This window comes from Ambystoma mexicanum, chromosome 11 (genome assembly GCF_040938575.1).
Source record: "Ambystoma mexicanum isolate Mex_15411 chromosome 11, UKY_AmexF1_1, whole genome shotgun sequence".
In the NCBI taxonomy this organism is placed as follows: domain Eukaryota; kingdom Metazoa; phylum Chordata; class Amphibia; order Caudata; family Ambystomatidae; genus Ambystoma; species Ambystoma mexicanum.
In genome coordinates, this window is record NC_090934.1 from 921,934,426 (window position 1) to 921,956,149 (window position 21,724).

General features: G+C 54.1%; 1 protein-coding gene across 5 annotated transcripts in view; it reads right to left on the reverse strand.

The window, feature by feature from the left end:
• TSPAN4 (tetraspanin 4) overlaps nt 1-21,724 on the reverse strand; it is a 3,410,446-nt gene that overhangs the window by 105,476 nt on the left and 3,283,246 nt on the right. For all 5 annotated transcript variants that reach the window (XM_069624016.1, XM_069624017.1, XM_069624014.1 and 2 more), the window contains one exon: nt 10,345-10,446. In XM_069624016.1, coding sequence (XP_069480117.1) covers nt 10,345-10,446 — 102 coding nt within the window. The remainder of the gene's footprint in view (nt 1-10,344; nt 10,447-21,724) is intronic.

Consider the following 21,724-nt stretch of genomic DNA (forward strand, 5'->3'; position numbering starts at 1 on the left):
ATACTGCGTTGTTTAATACTGTTTACTTCTTAATCCCATCCAGCATGCTCCCCACCTCGCATCACGTTGCCGCTTTGTTCCGTGTGACCAATGGCTCCGGTCATAACAACAGAACTTGTTGTGGCTTTAGTTGCATGACCAATGGCCCCCAGTCCTATATTATGCTACTCCCAAACCTGTAGCGAGAGCTGGCCTTGCTGAACTGTTAACCTGTCCCCTAATTTACTTCGCCTGGTGCCCTAGTTGATTACCTCCGCCAGCCCCCGCGCACTAAGCACAGTACTCGCTCGTACCACTGCCATCTCGTTCTTAGCACTGGGCCTGGTAAGTTCCCCCATGGTTCATTGCAGTGCGAGCTGGTCTTCCCGCACTGTTCTCATGCCCTAATTGTGGAGGCCTCTACTACTTGATGAGGCCTCTTCCCAATCCGGAGTACTTCACCTTCTACGTCGTAGCAACGCACCCTCCTGCCTGTGCTTTGCCTCGTTACGAACCCTCAAACCCTCGTACTGTACCTGTGTTGAGTGCCTTACTCTCCCCCAATGCCTGCAACCGTCTCCTGACCTCCGCCACTCACACTGGCACCCTGTCGGACCTTTCTCCCACTCTTTAGCTCGCACCACCCTAATCTTCATTTATCCGCCTGACTGCCAATTTGGGCTGCTCTGCACTTGGCGACGCCTTAGTCCTTATAGCTGCATACTTACCACCCCTACTGCCTCTACAAAAAGCCTTCTGGCTACCTGTCACTAATGGCCATTCCGCATGCATCCATTTCATGTGCCGACCCTTTTCACAACCTGCGGTACGTCGCCAATCTTGCCATGTTTGAGGCGTGCCCCATCGTTCCGACTGGGCTGGCCTGAATAGCTGAAAGACCCTCGTCAGGCCCCACCCTTAAGCCACCCACTTTAACCAAAGGTCAACCCTATCCGATCCCCCCTGACTATACCCAGCTGGCCATTATACAATTCTCCACGAGAAAGTGGGGGGGGCTATGCCCTGTGATGTTTGTTGCTGCAATTCTTAACGCTGTAGCCCAATTGTTCGGGAGCCCGTAACCTCAATTCCCTTTCAAGCAAACCAAACCACCAACTCATGCCCCTTTCATCAAGACCTTCACCGTGAAAACCCAAACCACCATCACCTGTCCCTTTCATCAATACCTTCACCGTGAACACATGGCAAACAATGGACACACAAACCATACAGTTCAATTTATCTTACCCAACCTCTTTCAAAGTCCCGTTAGCCGCTGCCCAAGAGGAATTAATACCTCCTGTTAAACCCCCTGCCACCATGACTTTACCCAGGACCCAATACTTTACCGTCGCCCCGATCTTTGCCATCACCGCTAAATACACCCATTGTTTTCTCCTTTGCTTACCCAGGCAAATCTTCTCTGTTACCGCGGAAAACAAGCGTTGTCATCATGCTGTCCCTATGTAACCCCAACAGGTGATGCAGTACGGCGCCCTGCGCCCCTCCCCTCTGTAACAGGGTAAGTAACTCCAATTCCAACCACGGGCACTGGTGCCCGTGCTCCCACCGCACACACTCACAATTAATGACACTCTATCAATGGCCTCTGGCCTCGAATAAGTTGACCCTGGCCATCAAACTGCACTAAAAACCGACCACTGCGCGTGTAACATAATTCACCTCCTTGTGCTCGGCGCCAGCGCACACTTATTTGCCATCCAATTAACTGCCAACCGCCTTACTGCCCCTTCAAGCCTTCCTTGCTTGATGGTGAACCAGCAAACCTGCCATAGTTGATTTACATCCAAGCCCCAATTTTTGTTGCACGAAAACAGACATGCCAACCCTCCCGATTCAGGCGTGAGACTCCCGATTTTGAAATGAAAAATATCGCAAAATATTGCTATTTTTCACGTTCTAATGCATTCCTATGGGGAAATTAATTTCTCCCGAATTCTCTCATGAAATCTCCCCCCCAGGTGGCTCGGAATGTTGGCATGTATGAAATCTGCACTGTCACTGAAAGGCATTCAAAAGTGTACCCTGCCCTGCCGTACCTTTAAGTGGTCCCCAGGAAACAAGGCGCGGAGCCACGGCATGCCCGTTTTTATACCCTTTATACCAACACTTGGGATCCATTAATCCCTTCATACATTTAAAATGTATAAGTAAGAGCGGTAACTCAACCTTCACATAGCAGTCTACCATCATACTTTTACTAAGTGCCTCGACCGGGTGAGAACAGAAACCCAGATGGCTGCATGTCGCCCTCCTTCTGAGCACTGGTGGCCAGCGCCATGCTCATAAACATCTCGCCCGTAATACTCTCTCCCGCATCCCAGAAGTAGTGCCCCCATTACTCGAGCCACCGGTGGCTGTGCTAACACTAAACGTCGTCAGCATCTAACTGCCGTGCGAGGCCCCTATTCCTCACAATATGTGAGGGAACCATGGTACGCAGAGGCACTGCTTAAGCTTACCCCCCATGCACAGTCCATTCATCCTTGAAGGCCCTTGCTCATAATATGCACCGCTGCGTGACGCGCTGAGGCCCTGGACACCTCCTCTTAAATTACTCTTGCGCCTGTGTCTTCAAACCGTCAAACGACCCAAGCATAACCATGCCAAGTGGGTGCATCGCCTCAACCAGTAAGTTACATCACCCTTGCAAAAATGTGTCACAAAACCCCTGTGTATCTGCTTCTTACAAATAACGTGCGGCGCAAACTTAAGAAACCACCCACTAACTTGGCATGCTAATATTACTGCGTCTGAGAGACACCCCCCCCAAGCCAATGCTTTCTTTGTGCCCGCTTCGCGCCATGCTGCCTAACACATGTAGCACCGCAAATGGCCGCCTGATTTCCATTTCCCATTGTGCTGCCTACCCCAGTAGCCGCCAAGCCATAGCGCACTCTTAAATCCACGGTACTACTTTCTCTCGGGCCGATGCATGGACCAAAGCCAGCCATGCTCTCCGACATACAAAATCAGCTTGCCGCATATAACCCCTTCAATTGTTATTCACCCGGGCCGCTGCTGCTCCAATAGTTGCCTCGAGCTTACTTACACAATTTAACTTCCATCCATTCGCAAATACATAAGCCCCAACCGCATGGCGTGCACCTGACAACGCAGCCGAAACCCTAATGCATTGCTACACTTGAATCTCGCCAAATACATCTGCGTACACCGTCTTTAATTCCCAAACCAACCTTTCCACCCTTTAATCAATCCCTGCAACACGGGACTCCCCTCCACAGAAATCACAACCAACGCGACACTCGGCACCTGACCCAAATTCAAAAGCTCACCCTGTCTGATGCCTGTTCCGTCCAATTAGTAATTTCCTTGAACTTACTTAAACCGTTTTAACTCCCTCCCACTATTGAAATTACTAACCCACAACCATATCCCTTGCACTCGAACCACCGCGGGCACCTTCACGAAATTTCCACCTGTGAAACCTGCCCACTACCTATGCATATTTGGCTTGTGTCTTTCATCCTGTGTACCACTTGGTGCAAGTTTTACAACTTGCACCACGGATAACGCGTCTCCGCCAGGGAGTAGAAGCTCCCTGACTTTGCTGAACCCACATATGTGAAAAGCAGGCCACGGATCTACGCGTACTTTGCAGCCCCGTCTGCACTCCTTAATTTTTTACATCCTCCCCCGTGTAATTAATTAACACGAACCGCAAAACCCTCCGTGCATGACTATTTACCTCTTTCTTCCTTACAGATGAGCAATCACGACTCCTTCACCTTGAAACTGCGCCACACCTTCTCTGGAACTTCCATTACCGGACCTCTTCCTTCGCTGGACCCCTTCGACCTTCTCACCTGGTCACAGCAACACAAACACGAAAGGCAAACCTCCTCGCCTGCTCACAGTCAGCAACACGGAAAACAAAATCCTCGTGGTCCTGCGGGCGGGCGTCCTTCTGCCAAGGCTGGATGGAAGGAAGCTGCATGCAGTAAGGAGCCCGCCCATTATAAAGGGGGTAGCTCCGCCCCTTTCTTTGTAGCCTTTCGCAGGCTTTCCTGATTTCTGCCGCGCTTTCTGTCGGCGCCTCTCCTTCGTCCCGAGGGGGAAGGGGGAGGACAGGAGGAGGGCACTTCCCGGGTTTTCGAGGTGCCTCCTCCATTTTCCTTTGGTTTTGTTCGTCGTCACTGGCATTCCTGAGGGGGGTTGCCGTGAGGGCAACACTCCGATTGGGGCCAACTCGCTGAGGGTAGCCATGCCCACCAGAGCTGATAAACTCAGACAAAGCAAGAGCCAAGTGAGCGGCACCTGCAATTTGAGGTGCACCTTGCAGTTGACTGTTGATGCTGGGCAAAATAAGAAATTGACCAAGATTGAAAATACATGCCAGATTTCGTGACATTTGATGCGTCAGTTTCTAAGATATTGGCATATTGCTGTGAAACTGGGGCACCCCACACAAAATGTGATAATCAGACCAGGCACATTCGACATTTTTCAAAATGTATCTATGCTCCAGATGAGTGCAGTAGAACAGAAAAACACGTATGGCCACGAAATGATTTGTTTACTGCAGGCACAGGACGTACTAAAAACACACAAAAACACTTAAACATGGCACCCGCGCACATACACACACACATCAGAAAATACAAACATATTTGGAAACAAAAGCCAAAAATGTAGAAACGAAGACAATGAAAATACCTGACTCACCAATTGCACAACACTCTGAAAACACAGACACCTTAAAAATATAGGAAAATGCAGCACACGTTGTTATTTGTTATTTGCCATTTATATAGTGCTCTATATATCACTGGTATGATCTCAAAGCGCTTGTAGGTTGAACGCCCTCTGGGACCTTAGTCCAGGTCATTTGAGAGAGTGTGGTAGAATACAGTGCTTGGGTGCACTCAATAAGTGTGCTGCCAGTGAGATTAGAGTGATGGAGGCAGCATCCTAAAATTAGGTGTGGTGAGATCAGTCGAATGTGTGCAGTCAGGTGGTTGGTCTCTGAGACTGCATTCGGGCGGCATTAGGCCTGTGTAGGACGTTTATGTGTGCAGCTAGGCTGATTTTTCGTGGGGTATAGCTGCGTTCTAGCAGGTTGTTGAAGTGTTCATGTAGAAATGTTCGTATGTGTGCAGCTAGGCCCAGCAATAGCCTCATACCTGTGTTACCAGAGAACAGACATTTTACAGCCTCTCTAGGAAAAATAGAAACTACAACCACATGAACATATCTGGACATATGGAAACTACCACAAACGGAAAAGGACATTTTTTACAACCCATTCGAAAAACATATATACCCGGAAGGCAGAAAAAAATCTGGACATGGGGAAAAAATCACAAACATCTAAAACATGTAGGGATTTCCTGAAAAAAGGGTATTTCACCCGGATGCGCCATTTTGTTTATGTTGGGAAACCTGGCTCATGGTGTTGGGGGGCGCTAGGTGTCCACCTGGCATTGTAGTACACTATTGCCACCTTGCCACGGCCTTCACCATTCTGGTATACCATTCACTAGCTTTACCCCTCCTTTCCTGACAGTGGGCTCCCCAGGGTCTTTTCAGTTGCTGTTGTTGTCTCACCCATCACTGCGGGCAGGCCTCCCAAATGGAGTGTTGGCATTTCAGTGCATACATGTTTATTTAGATAATAGCGTTGGTAGGCACACCTTGTCAGGACAACTAGTACAGCATTAGGAGCCTGCCGCCATAAGGAATGTCTTTTCTGGGGAAAGTTTATTTCCTTAGGAAACACCATGGTCCACTACCTCCTTGAGCACGAGTGTGAAACTTGTATAGTTTAGCAAGCCAGACCAAAAGAATTCTGGGAACTCTCGCTGGATTGGCTCTGGGGAAACACACAGTTTATGGAAAGAGGTAAGATGAGGTTTTCTGAATCCAAACCCTTAACTCTTCATTTGAGGAAACACATCTGGGTGAATATGCTTCATGTTGACCGCCACCTTGATGCAGTCAAGCACTCGCCATTCATTAGATGCTCCTGGCCGCTGTTTATTGCTGGACTGCTGCTTCTCTGTTTCTGATCTACATGTGGGATAATGTGCCCACGGGTGGGTTGGCCCATGGGGAATTCTGGATATTTCCTGGTAGGCCTGTGCACCTTGGGCCTCTTTTGTGTAGTAACCTATTTTATTTCCAAATGTTCTCCCAGGAAAATACTTGGGCTTGCTGAAAATGAGTAATGTGGGGCTTCTGAAATTTTTTCCCAGGGCCTCTTTTGGTTCGCAGTGCACCCCCGCGTCTACCCTCTGTTCAGGCACAACTAGACCAAGCCCTTGGGGGGGGGTGGTGGCTAACTTCACATGGTGTGAGAGGGGCACACTTCAAATAATGTATGGCAGGCAGTCTGTCTGCCAACATCCTTGTGGGAAGGGTATTCTCTCCCAAAGAACATTTGTGAAAACTTGTGTTAAGAGCAAAGGGTGCAATTGAAAGCACTGCAGGCCACTAGCACTGCCCGTAAATATGATAGGATTAAAGGACGAAATGCACATTTCTATTGGTACTTTCCAGCATGGTGATGCTGTGGCTGTAATGTAGTGTGTGACTGGCTTTGTCAGCTGCTCGTTGATGGTCCATGTCAAGCTTGATTGTACCATAATCCAGTTTAAGATGGAGTGGCAAACTTCAGGTTCACCCTCGTACAAACTGGCCTGCCGCCTGCTCCAAAGGCATTACAGACTCTCTATCCATGGCAAGAAAAGGGCACACATTCAGGCACAAGTATCTGGCACGTCTGATAACACGGCTGAACGCTTCAATATCTGCAGGGAACTTGCCACCCGTCCGTAGTATCCACTGCCCCTACTCCCTCCGAGGGCCCTTTGCAATGCATTCAGCACTCACTTCACCTCCAAAACCCAGGACATACTGATCAGCATTGCCACACACTCTTCTAAGCCATTCCTCCCCATTGCATCCCCTGACCACTCACATTCCTCCTTCTTCCTTTTCCTCCTTCGCCTCTGTCTCTCCGGAAGAAGTCACCAGAGGTGTCAATTCAATGAAGGTCTCTTACAAATAGGTTGCCCCTTGCTCATTCAGAACCAGCAAGGACAACATCTCCTCTCTCACTCCTACACTCGCTGAGCTATGTAACCACTCATTTGCAACTGCCTCTTTTCCATCCCCTCTCAAGCACTCCCTTGCGCGCCTCCTCCCAAAAAAAACCCTCTGAGATACCAAGGGTGTCATGGAGCCTTTTTATGAGGATGGAATGGTTCACTATGTCAAAAGCAGAAGAGAGATCAAGGAGGATGAGGACAGCCGGGAGTTGGAATCAAGGGATACGAGCAGTTCTTCACTCAATGTTACATGGGCTCTGGTTCTCTCTAGGCTTGACTATTGCAATAGCCTCCTCCTTAATCCACCTGCGCTCTGTTTCACAAACCTCTTCACATGCAGGGAGTTGTGACAGAGCAAGGCAGGTGTCTAGTGGGGGAGTATTTGGTCAGAAAGAATTACAAATAGAGTGGTCCCTGGCCCCAGACAGCCTTGTGGATGATGCAGAGGGATTTGAATGTAATTTGTGCTGCGATCGGGAGCCAGTGAAGGCTTTTGAGGGCAGGAGAAATGCGGTCCCTGGGCTTGGGCCAAGGATAAGTCTTGCTGCCCTATTCTGGATTGGCTGGAAGGGTCGCAGAGTGGACGAAGAGCAGGACTTCCTTAAGTTACAGAAAAGCCTCTAGACCTTCCTCTTTACCTCTTCCTTCACTCCGTCTCTCCCCTGCTAAGCACATAGTAGTTTGACTGGTGTGCAGGGCCCTTATGCACCATCGGGACCCTGACCTCCCACATCTTTCATACCAGCTGCTGTCTATCCCCTGCACTTGCTTCTGCTCACCTTCCACCACTGGAGGTTGCACTTACCTTTCTTCATAGCACTTCTCCTGCTGCTCTCCATGAGAACCACAGAACCTATCCCATACACCTCTCCCCCTGCACTTGCACGTTCTTAACACTCACAAGGCATAGTAGTTTTGTCTTCCCCTCCCCATTGTCTCATCTCCTTTGTGACATTTAATTATTTAACATTGTTGTAATTACATTGGGGGTCATTACGAGTTTGGAGGTAGCCATGGTGCTAATAGCGCCATGCTGCCTCCAAACCCGTGTCCGGGTCCGTGGTGTCGGAATGGGTATTACCGGGACATTCGGACCATGGCGGACCCGTTAAGTCCCCATTCTGAATACCATTCCCTATTCCCATTCGATCCCCTATAGGGCTCAATGGGAATGGGGAAGGAGCTAATAACGGGCTTGCAAATAGCGGGCCCGTTATTAGCTCCTTGGTCCCTTAACGGGTCCCGCTAAGGGACCTCGGAATGCGGCGGTAGGGGGTTAACGGCACCGGCTGCCTTACCAGTGCCGTTAACCCCTTACCGCCGCACTCAGAATGAGGCCCACTGTCTATCATCCCCTGTCCCCCCCTGTTGCCCTGTGGGCACTTTGAAACAGTATTTGCTTCCTGTATAAGCACCTAACAAGTGAACAATAAACATTAAACTAGTGAGAGGTGTAGGTTCAACACAAGAACATCTATTTTTGAGTCATTTAACATCAGACCATCAGCCATTGAAAACTGCACACATGAAGGGGTTGGAAACAAGGCGCAGTACTGCCCGTTCTTGCTGGTTCTCCACAGATAGATCTGGGTATTCTGTGCAAGAGGGTAACTATGTTCTTGATTCTTTCCTCACAATCCTTGATTTATTTTTATTTTTTTATTTTTTATTTTTTTATTTATTGTGGTTTACACCATGGGTCAGCCATCTTTGGTCAAGCTACGCCATGTGATTTTATGCTTCAACAGATCTACCTCCATGCACATTTTGCTGCCGGTTATGTGGCTCCTGAAACAACCTGGAATTTGTGTGCTGAACTGGATTTGCCGGCTCACTAAACCAGAAAATCTGGTTAGGGTTTCGGAATACATGAATGAACACCAATGTCCCGGTAACTCTCCACGTCCCCCGAAGTCCTGCGAAGTGCCCAAGATCCTCAGGGAACACATTTGTTTGGTCCCAGAATTCCTGGCCAGTGGGGGAGAGTTGATACAGGGATGAAAGTTACAGTAAACTAGGCCTATTGTTGATATCGCATGCAGTGTTGCCACTACCACTTTCTACACAGCAGTTGAGTTACAGATGAATACCCAGGAGAGCCCAGAACAGAAGAGCATCCCCCTCTTTCCCTTTGTGCGTCTGCCTCTCCAGCACTCTGGCACATCTCTCATTGGCCTATTGTGAAAAAAAGTGTTCCTCCCTTGGTCAAGTGCAGAGTATTAAACATTAGCTCATGGTTTTTCTATGCAGAAACTTGTCAAAAATGTTGCTGGAAACCAAACTGACCGTATCCATCACCACCCCCAACCTTATACTTTGACCGCTCTTTTAAGATAACTCAATTGGATGACAGACCGCTTCAACACTAACCAATAACAGCATTGTAGCCCTCAAAATGATTGCTATGGGGATGCATCATCCACCCTATACGACCTACTTTGGGGTTCCCACTCTATATTTATGTTATTGACCCACGTGGGTGGGGTGTAGGAACCTTCTGATGAAGTTGGCAGTCACCAGCTCCTGATGGCTGCCAATGCTGTTCCCCAGCAGCCTCTTAGTTCCCAGGATGTGCAGGGAAACACCTGCAGAGCACTGCAGCACTATTCGGCTGTCCCCTTTAGGTGAGAGGTTATGGTCAGGGAGGCCACTCTGACCACGTCCACTGCCTCCAGCCCGTTCATACACTGAGGCGCTGGAAACTCGATTCTGCACCATCTCAGGGGTTTACTACAAGGCTGGAAGGAAGCAGGTACAGCCGGTCTTTAACGGGTTCCATGTGATAATGTCCCCACAAAAATGTCGCCATTCAAGAATGGTGCTGTTTTTTTGCAGCAACACCCCTGCAAACCCCATATTTTTAATGTAGCGGGGGACACCCCCAAAACCCCTTCTCACATTTACCCAATATATTGTCCCCCTATATAATGTCACCCATGCTGTTTCCCGGCGACTATATGCATGGCGACATTATATATGGGGACAATATTACTTGATACCCTTTAATGGCTACGGCTGCGATCTGAAGCCCTCTCTGAAGCTGCAAGGGCATGGTTTCTCCGCTCTGAACCTGAGATTGGGATGGAGGGTTGAAAACAAATAAAAATGAGTCTGCCCCTTAAGAAAGAACAGTCTGATGTACCCCACTCCCCGATGCAGGAGGGCCTGTGACAACCATGCGTTACAATGCCAGAGAGTTCGAGAGTTCAAGGATTGAAGAAGAGAGACATGTTGGTCAATAGAAAAGATTGGATATGACCTCTGCTGCACTTACATCAGTTTGAATGATGCTCCATGCGTTGGTCAGTCCCACGTTGCCTTCGGTTCCATACAAATGCAGGCCCTTCTTCAGGTCCCGCTGGGCGTACATATCAATCTGAAAGATCAAGGGAAAGGGAACGCCATTGAAACATGATCACATACATGAAAACTAACGTTGGCATTGGTCTGTAACGTGGCAGGGAGTGAGATTGGGAAGGTGGGAAGCTGAAAGTCAAACTGTGCAAATGAGAATGGGGACCCTGACTAGAGGTAAGAGGAAAGGGTTGAGAGACTTTTCTATCACGCAGGGTGTCATTTCTAGGGCGGGGCAAAGGCACTTACTTAACACAAAAGTAAACATTGTTTTGTTTTTGCTGAAAATTGGCATCAGAAGTAAAACCGCTCCTTTTTGACACTTTTGCCCTATTCCAATGTCCTTTCAGACTTTCACCATTCATGTTTTCAGAATAATACTATACCAGCATCTTGAATTTTTGTTAGATCCCCCTGCCCCTCATTGGCTATGAGCTGATAGCACTGTAAGACAATTGTTGCCATTTTTGAACTGCGTGATATAGGACTTCCTTGTCATCCTCACAAGGACGAGAGGTTTCGTTGACCCATAGGATTCAAACCTGCGGCCTACAGGCAACACAACGTCCTCTACAGTGAGTGCATTAGCCAACTGAGCTATTTCACTAGTTATACTTTCATCAGGATTTCCTTGGTTGGCATCTTTTTTTTCTGAAAACACATCACCCGCCACATGGTCAAGGCACCTTAAGCAGACAATGAAGAAGCGAGCCATGCTTAGAGGAAAGGGGTGACTTTCACATCCAGTGTGTAGTGGATTTTAGCAGCCTAGCTTGTGAAAGACTTTCTCACTCACCTTCCTGATCCAGTAACTTGCTTTGCCGTGTTGTGCTGATTTTGCTTCCTAGTGAATCCATCTTTCTCAACTGCCCTTTTGACACATGTGGCCGCTTGCTGTATAATGGCGGCCCCTGAGTTGATCCCTAGGACTAGGATTCTTCGGTGACCCCCTCAGAAACCAACTACACCTCCTATTCTTCCAAATTCGAACGTTTTTCCAAATGCCTGTATGGGACTATGCTGAGTCTCGGATAATGGCCATGACAAGCTGTACATGGCGACTGTTTCCATTGAATCTCACAAAGCGGCTTCCTTTTTAGAATCGAATGAGACAAGTTCTTCGCTTTAAAAGAGGGCTCTGTGCGCAACTAAGAGGCCGATTCATGGAATAATTAGCGCGGCGCAAGTGGGCAAAAACGTGCGAATCGCAGTGGAATAGCGAAAATCGCAGTGCAAGTGCGAAAATCGCACGAAAAGCAGCGCACGTCGATTCATGGAAGGCCGTGCGCGAGAAAACCAGCGGATGTGCGATAAAAAAGTGCGCGGCGCACGTTGGCGCACGTTGGCGCACAGGCCATCTAACAGCGTGCGCCAGGTCACAGCGAAAATCGCACAGGCCACAGCGAAATTCGCACATAGCGCAGCGCACGCAATAAAAGTAGGCGGAACACGGGCGTAACACTCGGAATGGGGAACAACTTGCCAAAACGTGGGCGTCACGGGGGAAGTACAGGGCACAAGTGCGCGGAACGCCCACACGCTCGCCTACAACACGTATTCATGGAATAGAATAGGGGAAAAAAGCGCACGCTCAAACCAGCGCACAGGCACAAACACGACCGCCACAAGAAAGGAGGCGGTAGCGTCTCTGCGGCTGTAAGAAATGTGCGCCAAAAGGTGCTCCAACAAATAGCACCTATATACTGCCATGATGAATGTCCCATACTGTGGCCCTCCAGGAAAAATGACGTGCAAAGGGGTACCCACAAACACGGACACCCGCTGACAAAAAATACGTGTGCATGTATACCGGGGTGCGCGGGAAGTGTCACACGCGATTTGCAGGGTACGTGCATCACAGGGGTTCGCGTGAAGTTATTCACGCGATCGGGCCTGGGGGAGCGGGCTACGTGTATTACAGGGGTTCGCGTGAAGTTCCTCGCGCGATCGGGCCTGGGGGAGCGGGCTACGTGTATTACAGGGGTTCGCGTGAAGTTCCTCACGCGATCGGGCCTGGGGGAGCGGGCTACGTGTATTACAGGGGTTCGCGTGAAGTTCCTCACGCGATCGGGCCTGGGGGAGCGGGCTACGTGTATTTCAGGGGTTCGCGTGAAGTTCCACACGCGATCGGGCCTGGGGGAGCGGGCTACGTGTATTACAGGGGTTCGCGTGAAGTTCCTCACGCGATCGGGCCTGGGTGAGCGTGCTACGTGTATTTCAGGGGTGCGCGGGAAGTGTCACACGCGATTTGCAGGGTACGTGCATCACAGGGGTTCGCGTGAAGTTATTCACGCGATCGGGCCTGGGGGAGCGGGCTACGTGTATTACAGGGGTTCGCGTGAAGTTCCTCACGCGATCGGGCCTGGGGGAGCGGGCTACGTGTATTACAGGGGCTCGCGTGAAGTTCCTCACGCGATCGGGCCTGGGGGAGCGGGCTACGTGTATTACAGGGGTTCGCGTGAAGTTCCTCACGCGATCGGGCCTGGGGGAGCGGGCTACGTGTATTACAGGGGTTCGCGTGAAGTTCCTCACGCGATCGGGCCTGGGGGAGCGGGCTACGTGTATTTCAGGGGTTCGCGTGAAGTTCCACACGCGATCGGGCCTGGGGGAGCGGGCTACGTGTATTACAGGGGTTCGCGTGAAGTTCCTCACGCGATCGGGCCTGGGTGAGCGTGCTACGTGTATTTCAGGGGTTCGCGTGAAGTTTCACACGCGAATAGCCTGGGGACGTGAATTTGAGGGGTGCGCGGGAAGTTCCACACGCGATCGGGCCTGGGGGAGCGGGCTACGTGTATTACAGGGGTTCGCGTGAAGTTCCTCACGCGATCGGGCCTGGGGGAGCGGGCTACGTGTATTTCAGGGGTTCGCGTGAAGTTCCACACGCGATCGGGCCTGGGGGAGCGGGCTACGTGTATTACAGGGGTTCGCGTGAAGTTCCTCACGCGATCGGGCCTGGGGGAGCGTGCTACGTGTATTTCAGGGGTTCGCGTGAAGTTTCACACGCGAATAGCCTGGGCGCGTGAATTTGAGGGGTGCGCGGGAAGTTCCACACGCGATCGGGCCTGGGGGAGCGGGCTACGTGTATTACAGGGGTTCGCGTGAACTTCCTCACGCGATCGGGCCTGGGGGAGCGTGCTACGTGTATTTCAGGGGTTCACGTGAAGTTTCACACGCGAATAGCCTGGGCGCGTGAATTTGAGGGGTGCGCGGGAAGTTCCTCACGCGATCGGGCCTGGGGGAGCGGGCTACGTGTATTACAGGGGTTCGCGGGAAGTTCCACACGCGAATAGCCTGGGCGCATGTATTTCAGGGGTTCGCGGGAAGTTCCACACGCGAATAGCCTGGGCGCGTGTATTTCAGGGGTGCGCGGGAAGTTCCACACGCGAATAGCCTGGGCGCGTGTATTTCAGGGGTGCGCGGGAAGTTCCACACGCGAATAGCCTGGGCGCGTGTATTTCAGGGGTTCGCGGGAAGTTCCACACGCGAATAGCCTGGGCGCGTGAATTTGAGGGGTGCGCGGGAAGTTCCACACGCGAATAGCCTGGGCGCGTGTATTTCAGGGGTGCGCGGGAAGTTCCACACGCGAATAGCCTGGGCGCGTGTATTTCAGGGGTGCGCGGGAAGTTCCACACGCGAATAGCCTGGGCGCGTGTATTTCAGGGGTGCGCGGGGAGTTCCACACGCGAATAGCCTGGGCCCGTGCATTTCAGGGGTGCGCGGGAAGTTCCACACGCGAATAGCCTGGGCGCGTGTATTTCAGGGGTGCGCGGGAAGTTTTACACGCGAATAGCCTGGGCGCGTGTATTTCAGGGGTGCGCGGGAAGTTTTACACGCGAATAGCCTCGGCGCGTGTATTTCAGGGGTGCGCGGGAAGTTTTACACGCGATTTCTGCACGGTACGTGTATTTCAGGGGTGCCGGGGAGTCCCACATGTGATTTGACAGTGTGGGTCCTCCCAGGTGTACCCTGTACACCCTCCACGGCCCCTGCAGGCAGCCCACACCACAGGGGACTACCCTGCATCCCTGGTCATGTCCCGCAGGCAGCCCACCCAACATGGGCATGCCCCCCAGCAAAGGCACATGTCTCCTTGAACTAATGAACACCAACACATGTCCCCTTGTACCCCCACCCCCCAGCACTGTGGGGCACATGCCAGCAGTCCCCCACCCATGTCCAACTCATGTCCCCCACCACCCCCACCCCCCAGCACTGTGGGGCACCTGCCAGTAGGCCCCCACCCATGTCCAACTCATGTCTCCCACCACCCCCACCCCCCAGCCACCAGGGTCACCCTCCACCAGGGCCCCACTCATGTCTCCCACCACCCCCACCCCCCAGCACTGTGGGGCACCTGCCAGCAGGCCCCCACCCATGTCCAACTCATGTCTCCCACCACCCCCACCCCCCAGCACTGTGGGGCACCTGCCAGTAGGCCCCCACCCATGTCCAACTCATGTCTCCCACCACCCCCACCCCCCAGCCACCAGGGTCACCCTCCACCAGGGCCCCACTCATGTCTCCCACCACCCCCACCCCCCAGCACTGTGGGGCACCTGCCAGCAGGCCCCCACCCATGTCCAACTCATGTCTCCCACCACCCCCACCCCCCAGCACTGTGGGGCACCTGCCAGTAGGCCCCCACCCATGTCCAACTCATGTCTCCCACCACCCCCACCCCCCAGCCACCAGGGTCACCCTCCACCAGGGCCCCACTCATGTCTCCCACCACCCCCACCCCCCAGCACTGTGGGGCACCTGCCAGCAGGCCCCCACCCATGTCCAACTCATGTCTCCCACCACCCCCACCCCCCAGCACTGTGGGGCACCTGCCAGCAGGCCCCCACCCATGTCCAACTCATGTCTCCCACCACCCCCACCCCCCAGCACTGTGGGGCACCTGCCAGTAGGCCCCCACCCATGTCCAACTCATGTCTCCCACCACCCCCACCCCCCAGCACTGTGGGGCACCTGCCAGTAGGCCCCCACCCATGTCCAACTCATGTCTCCCACCACCCCCACCCCCCAGCCACCAGGGTCACCCTCCACCAGGGCCCCACTCATGTCTCCCACCAACCCCACCCCCCAGCACTGTGGGGCACCTGCCAGCAGGCCCCCACCCATGTCCAACTCATGTCTCCCACCACCCCCACCCCCCAGCACTGTGGGGCACCTGCCAGCAGTCCCCCACCCATGTCCAACTCATGTCCCCCACCACCCCCACCCCCCAGCACTGTGGGGCACCTGCCAGTAGGCCCCCACCCATGTCCAACTCATGTCCCCCACCACCCCCACCCCCCAGCACTGTGGGGCACCTGCCAGTAGGCCCCCACCCATGTCCAACTCATGTCTCCCACCACCCCCACCACCCAGCACTGTGGGGCACCTGCCAGCAGGCCCCCACCCATGTCCAACTCATGTCACCCACCACCCCCACACCCCAGCAGTGCAGGGTCACCCTCCAGCAGGCCCCCACTCATGTCTACCACCACCCCCATCCCCCAGCAGTGCAGGGTCACCCTCCACCAGGGCCCCACTCATGTCTCCCACCACCCCCACACCCCAGCAGTGCAGGGTCACCCTCCACCAGGCCCCCACTCATGTCTACCACCACCCCCACCCCCCAGCCACCAGGGTCACCCTCCACCAGGCCCCCACTCATGTCCCCTATCAACCCCAGCCACCAGGGTCACCCTCCACCAGGCCCCCACTCATGTCTCCCATCACCCCCACACCGCAGCAGTGCAGGGTCACCCTCCACCAGGCCCCCACTCATGTCTCCCACCACCCCCACCCCCCAGCCACCAGGGGCACCCTCCACCAGGCCCCCACTCATGTCACCCACCACCCCCACCCCCCAGCAGTGCAGGCTCAACCTCCACCAGGCCCCCACTCATGTCCCCCTGCACCCCCACCCCCCTGCCACCATGTGCAGCCCCCACCAGGTCCTCACAATCCCCAATTATGTGCGTAATGGTCAGCCTCCACAGCCAAAAAGCCCTACCAAGTAACCCATTCACCCACATGGAAATGGAAATCACATGTTACACCCCCAATGTACATGAAGCAAATGAACCCATGTCCGTCACACACATATTTTCAAATTGAATGGGAAAACACACAACATGACATGCATGAAACCAATGAGATGAAACCACACAGTGAACAATGGAAAAAAAAATGTATTGAAAAAAATACAAATGCCAAAGAAAGAAAACTAACTACAATGTAAATGTGAAAAAATAAGCTGCATGTCCGCATAATAACACAAAACTAGAAAATCAAATCAAAAAAATTATGTCCAAAGTGAAATGTAAAAACTCTCCATGCAACAAAGAACTATGTACAAAAATAACAAGGGTCCATCATCACAACTGAACTAAGGAAACCTCCTAAAAAACCTACCTAAATATCAACTATATACAAAAAGTGGAGCAGTGTCCGTCGACTCCAAATAATAATAAGAACGAAAGGAAACCTAAAACTAAAGAACTATATACAAAGGCGGCGGGCAAGTCCAGCGGCTCACTCTGTGGTGTTCCGGGCCAGGGCATCATCGAACTCCTGTTCGATGTCCCGGAGGCGGTCCAGTTCCATGGCCCCGAGGGTCCGCAGGGACGACGCCGTGTCCTCCTCCAACCCCCTGCGGATTGCCTCGAGGCACTCGGCCCGCCTCAGGGCCCTCCGCATGGAGTTCTCCGCCCTGACCATTGTGAGCCGCGCCTCTTCCGCCCGCCGCCGCTCCGCACCTATGGCATGGCCCAACCGCTGCCACACGGAAGACACTCTCTGTCCTGGGTCCTCCTGCCCTCCGGCCGATGCCTGCCCCTCCGATGTCGAAGGCCCCGAGCCTTCATGGCTCCCACCATCTTGCTGCTGCTGCTGCTCTGCCTCTGCCCGTGCACTGCCTCCTGCTGCCTGCACATCCTCCGCCGGCTGGGGTGCACCTGTTGATGTGGCCACCCCTGCTGGACGTCCGACTCCCGACTGTGGCAGGGATGCCTCCTCCACCAGCCTGGCCGCACTGTCAGAGGCAGCTCCACAGGGCACCCAGGTGACTGATGGGTGGGAAGATGGCACAGAGGACGACTGGCGCGTAGGGGGTCCAGTTGAGGAGGGGGTCGGAGCAAGCCCCATCAGACAGCGGAATCCGGCCTGGGTGACCTGTCCCAGCAGGCTGACGTGGTCAACGAGCCATTCGAGATGACGTGCAGTCTCTCCATGAAAAGACTGCAGGTCACCTCGCATGGCCCGTTGACGCAACGCCACACCAGCCAGGACAGGCTCAACCCGGACCTGGATGGCCACGTCCGCAGGCAGAGGAAGGCCAGTTGACGTCAGCTCATCCCCTGCCTGAAAACGGGTCTGGACGTAGGCATCCCTGCTGGTGCAAGATGATGCAGGGACAGGATCGGGGACAGGATTGCACACAGGCACCTCCGCGGCCGCCTGTGCTGCCTCCTGTCCCTGGTCCTGGACTGCACCACTAGCACCAGTGGGATCCCCACCTCCAGACCCCGTCTCTGGTGCTTGCACGGCCTCCTCCTCCACCAGACCCCCCACCAACCTGGATGACTCCGTGCCATCTTCCCCTGTTGGGCCCTGTGGGGTCCCAGCTGCCCCTTCTGCTGCCGAGGAGTCCAACTGCAACCTCCGCCTCTTGGACCTCCCCCCGGCAGCTGCGGCCTGGGACGCGGCACCGGACTCCTCACTCCCCGACGAGATGACAACACGGGAGGGGAGCCGGGCCTTGCGTCTCCGGCTGGCGGTCGGATCCCCGCCGCTGTGCTCCACAGCACCTTCTCCGCCCTCTTCATCAGTTGACGCTGCAGACAGGGAGAAACAAAACACAGGCATCAGGGCACTGTACAATGGACACATACACGCACGACAGTTGCACATGAGTGGCATTGGCAAACCTCAGACATGTCATCACAATCCCCAACACACATGTCATTGCAACTGGCACACATGAGCCATACCACAGCCATATCGCAACTGCCACCACCATCCCTACACATACAACAGCATCAGCAGCCAAAGGGGAGCCATACATCACATGCAACACAGGAAGTGCACCACACATGTACACACACCACCACACTTGCATGCATGTCTACACCTCTGCCAAGTGTCGCACTGTTCAGACGGGCATCCATGTCACATCTGCCAATCAGGCTTCCACATACCGCTGTCACATGCATCCATGTAGCATCACTGTTGCACCTTTGACAAATACACACACATGCACATGTACACAGTGCTCATACATGCAGCCGAAACACATCACGGACATGTCTACTTACATACACATTCATCCAAACATGTGTGCACGCACAACTGCATTTGCCATGCAAGCCCACACACACAAGCACCATCCATGTCTCACACATTACAGCCCTCGCATGTGTCAGCCCCACGGCCCTGTACACCCCCACCCATACTCCACCCCATACAAACAGATGTGCAACCGGCACAATGGGGAATGATCACCACACGCCCTGCTCACAACCAGGATGCATGTACACTCACCGCTCGACTCCAGACGGCTCTGCTTCTCTAGGACCTGGACGTGGAGCGCTGGGGATATGCGTTCCAGGACCCCCATCTGTTCTTCCGACAAGTGGCCCCGGCGCCCCTTGGCATCCGCTGCCTTCAAGAGGCGCCGGGCCTTGTTCAGGGTCCTGGACCTGAAGTCCTCCCAGCGCTTCCTGACATGTTGTAAGTCCCGGACTGCCACCCCCTCCGCGTTGATGGCAGTCACGATGTCAGTCCAGATCCGAGTCCGTCCTTCCTTGTCGGCGCGGGAACTTCCAAAGAGGGCATCATACTGCCATACAGTCTTTCCACGTGTGCTCTGTCATCACGTGCTGTGTGGGAAACACCCGTGCGGGTCACGTCACAGACGCGCCTACGCGCTGAGGGCCTTTGGTCCAATGGAATCGCGTATGCGTGCTGACGCGCTTACGCGCTAAGGGCCTTTCCTCGGTTTTCACGCTGACGTGCAGGATTTTCACGTGCCAATTCACTCCGTACCAAGCTGGCCACGCGTGAGCACACGGGAGACCACGCTCCTGCCCAGAAGGCCGAATTACTGCCCCCCAGAGCCCCGAGCACGCTCCCACCTGCTATCTGCTGCTGCCTGACTGCCTGCTGCCCACGTGCACTGCCATTTGCTGCCTGCACATCAGCCAGGGGTGCTGTTGCTGTGACCACCCCTGCTGGAACAGAAGACTCCCGACTGGAATTCCATCGCTCCACAGCCCAGCCCCAGGACCCAGTTGCCCACCCACTCCTGCCTCTGGGGTTGTCATGTCGGGGCTAACACCATCTGCGACCACTGACAACCCCCGGCCAGAGAGGCAGAGGGGCACCAGCTTCAGTGCCACCGAAGTTGGTGTCCTGGTGGAGCAAGTCCTGGGGCAGTATGATGCCCTCTTTGGAAGTTCCCGCGCCGACAAGGAAGGACGGACTCGGATCTGGACTGACATCGTGACTGCCATCAACGCGGAGGGGGTGGCAGTCCGGGACTTACAACATGTCAGGAAGCGCTGGGAGGACTTCAGGTCCAGGACCCTGAACAAGGCCCGGCGCCTCTTGAAGGCAGCGGATGCCAAGGGGCGCCGGGGCCACTTGTCGGAAGAACAGATGGGGGTCCTGGAACGCATATCCCCAGCGCTCCACGTCCAGGTCCTAGAGAAGCAGAGCCGTCTGGAGTCGAGCGGTGAGTGTACATGCATCCTGGTTGTGAGCAGGGCGTGTGGTGATCATTCCCCATTGTGCCGGTTGCACATCTGTTTGTATGGGGTGGAGTATGGGTGGGGGTGTACAGGGCCGTGGGGCTGACACATGCGAGGGCTGTAATGTGTGAGACATGGATGGTGCTTGTGTGTGTGGGCTTGCATGGCAAATGCAGTTGTGCGTGCACACATGTTTGGATGAATGTGTATGTAAGTAGACATGTCCGTGATGTCAGGCATGTATGTTGTTTTCGGCTGCATGTATGAGCACTGTGTACATGTGCATGTGTGTGTATTTGTCAAAGGTGCAACAGTGATGCTACATGGATGCATGTGACAGCGGTATGTGGAAGCCTGATTGGCAGATGTGACATGGATGCCCGTCTGAACAGTGCGACACTTGGCAGAGGTGTAGACATGCATGCAAGTGTGGTGGTGTGTGTACATGTGTGGTGCACTTCCTGTGTTGCATGTGATGTATGGCTCCCCTTTGGCTGCTGATGCTGTTGTATGTGTAGGGATGGTGGTGGCAGTTGCGATATGGCTGTGGTATGGCTCATGTGTGCCAGTTGCAATGACATGTGTGTTGGGGATTGTGATGACATGTCTGAGGTTTGCCAATGCCACTCATGTGCAACTGTCATGCGTGTATGTGTCCATTGTACAGTGCCCTGATGCCTGTGTTTTGTTTCTCCCTGTCTGCAGCGTCAACTGATGAAGAGGGCGGAGAAGGTGCTGTGGAGCACAGCGGCGGGGATCCGACCGCCAGCCGGAGACGCAAGGCCCGGCTCCCCTCCCGTGTTGTCATCTCGTCGGGGAGTGAGGAGTCCGGTGCCGCGTCCCAGGCCGCAGCTGCCGGGGGGAGGTCCAAGAGGCGGAGGTTGCAGTTGGACTCCTCGGCAGCAGAAGGGGCAGCTGGGACCCCACAGGGCCCAACAGGGGAAGATGGCACGGAGTCATCCAGGTTGGTGGGGGGTCTGGTGGAGGAGGAGGCCGTGCAAGCACCAGAGACGGGGTCTGGAGGTGGGGATCCCACTGGTGCTAGTGGTGCAGTCCAGGACCAGGGACAGGAGGCAGCACAGGCGGCCGCGGAGGTGCCTGTGTGCAATCCTGTCCCCGATCCTGTCCCTGCATCATCTTGCACCAGCAGGGATGCCTACGTCCAGACCCGTTTTCAGGCAGGGGATGAGCTGACGTCAACTGGCCTTCCTCTGCCTGCGGACGTGGCTATCCAGGTCCGGGTTGAGCCTGTCCTGGCTGGTGTGGCGTTGCGTCAACGGGCCATGCGAGGTGACCTGCAGTCTTTTCATGGAGAGACTGCACGTCATCTCGAATGGCTCGTTGACCACGTCAGCCTGCTGGGACAGGTCACCCAGACCGGATTCCTCCGTCTGATGGGGCTTGTTCCGACCCCCTCCTCAACTGGACCCCCTACGCGCCAGTCGTCCTCTGTGCCATCTTCCCACCCATCAGTCACCTGGGTGCCCTGTGGAGCTGCCTCTGACAGTGCGGCCAGGCTGGTGGAGGAGGCATCCCTGCCACAGTCGGGAGTCGGACGTC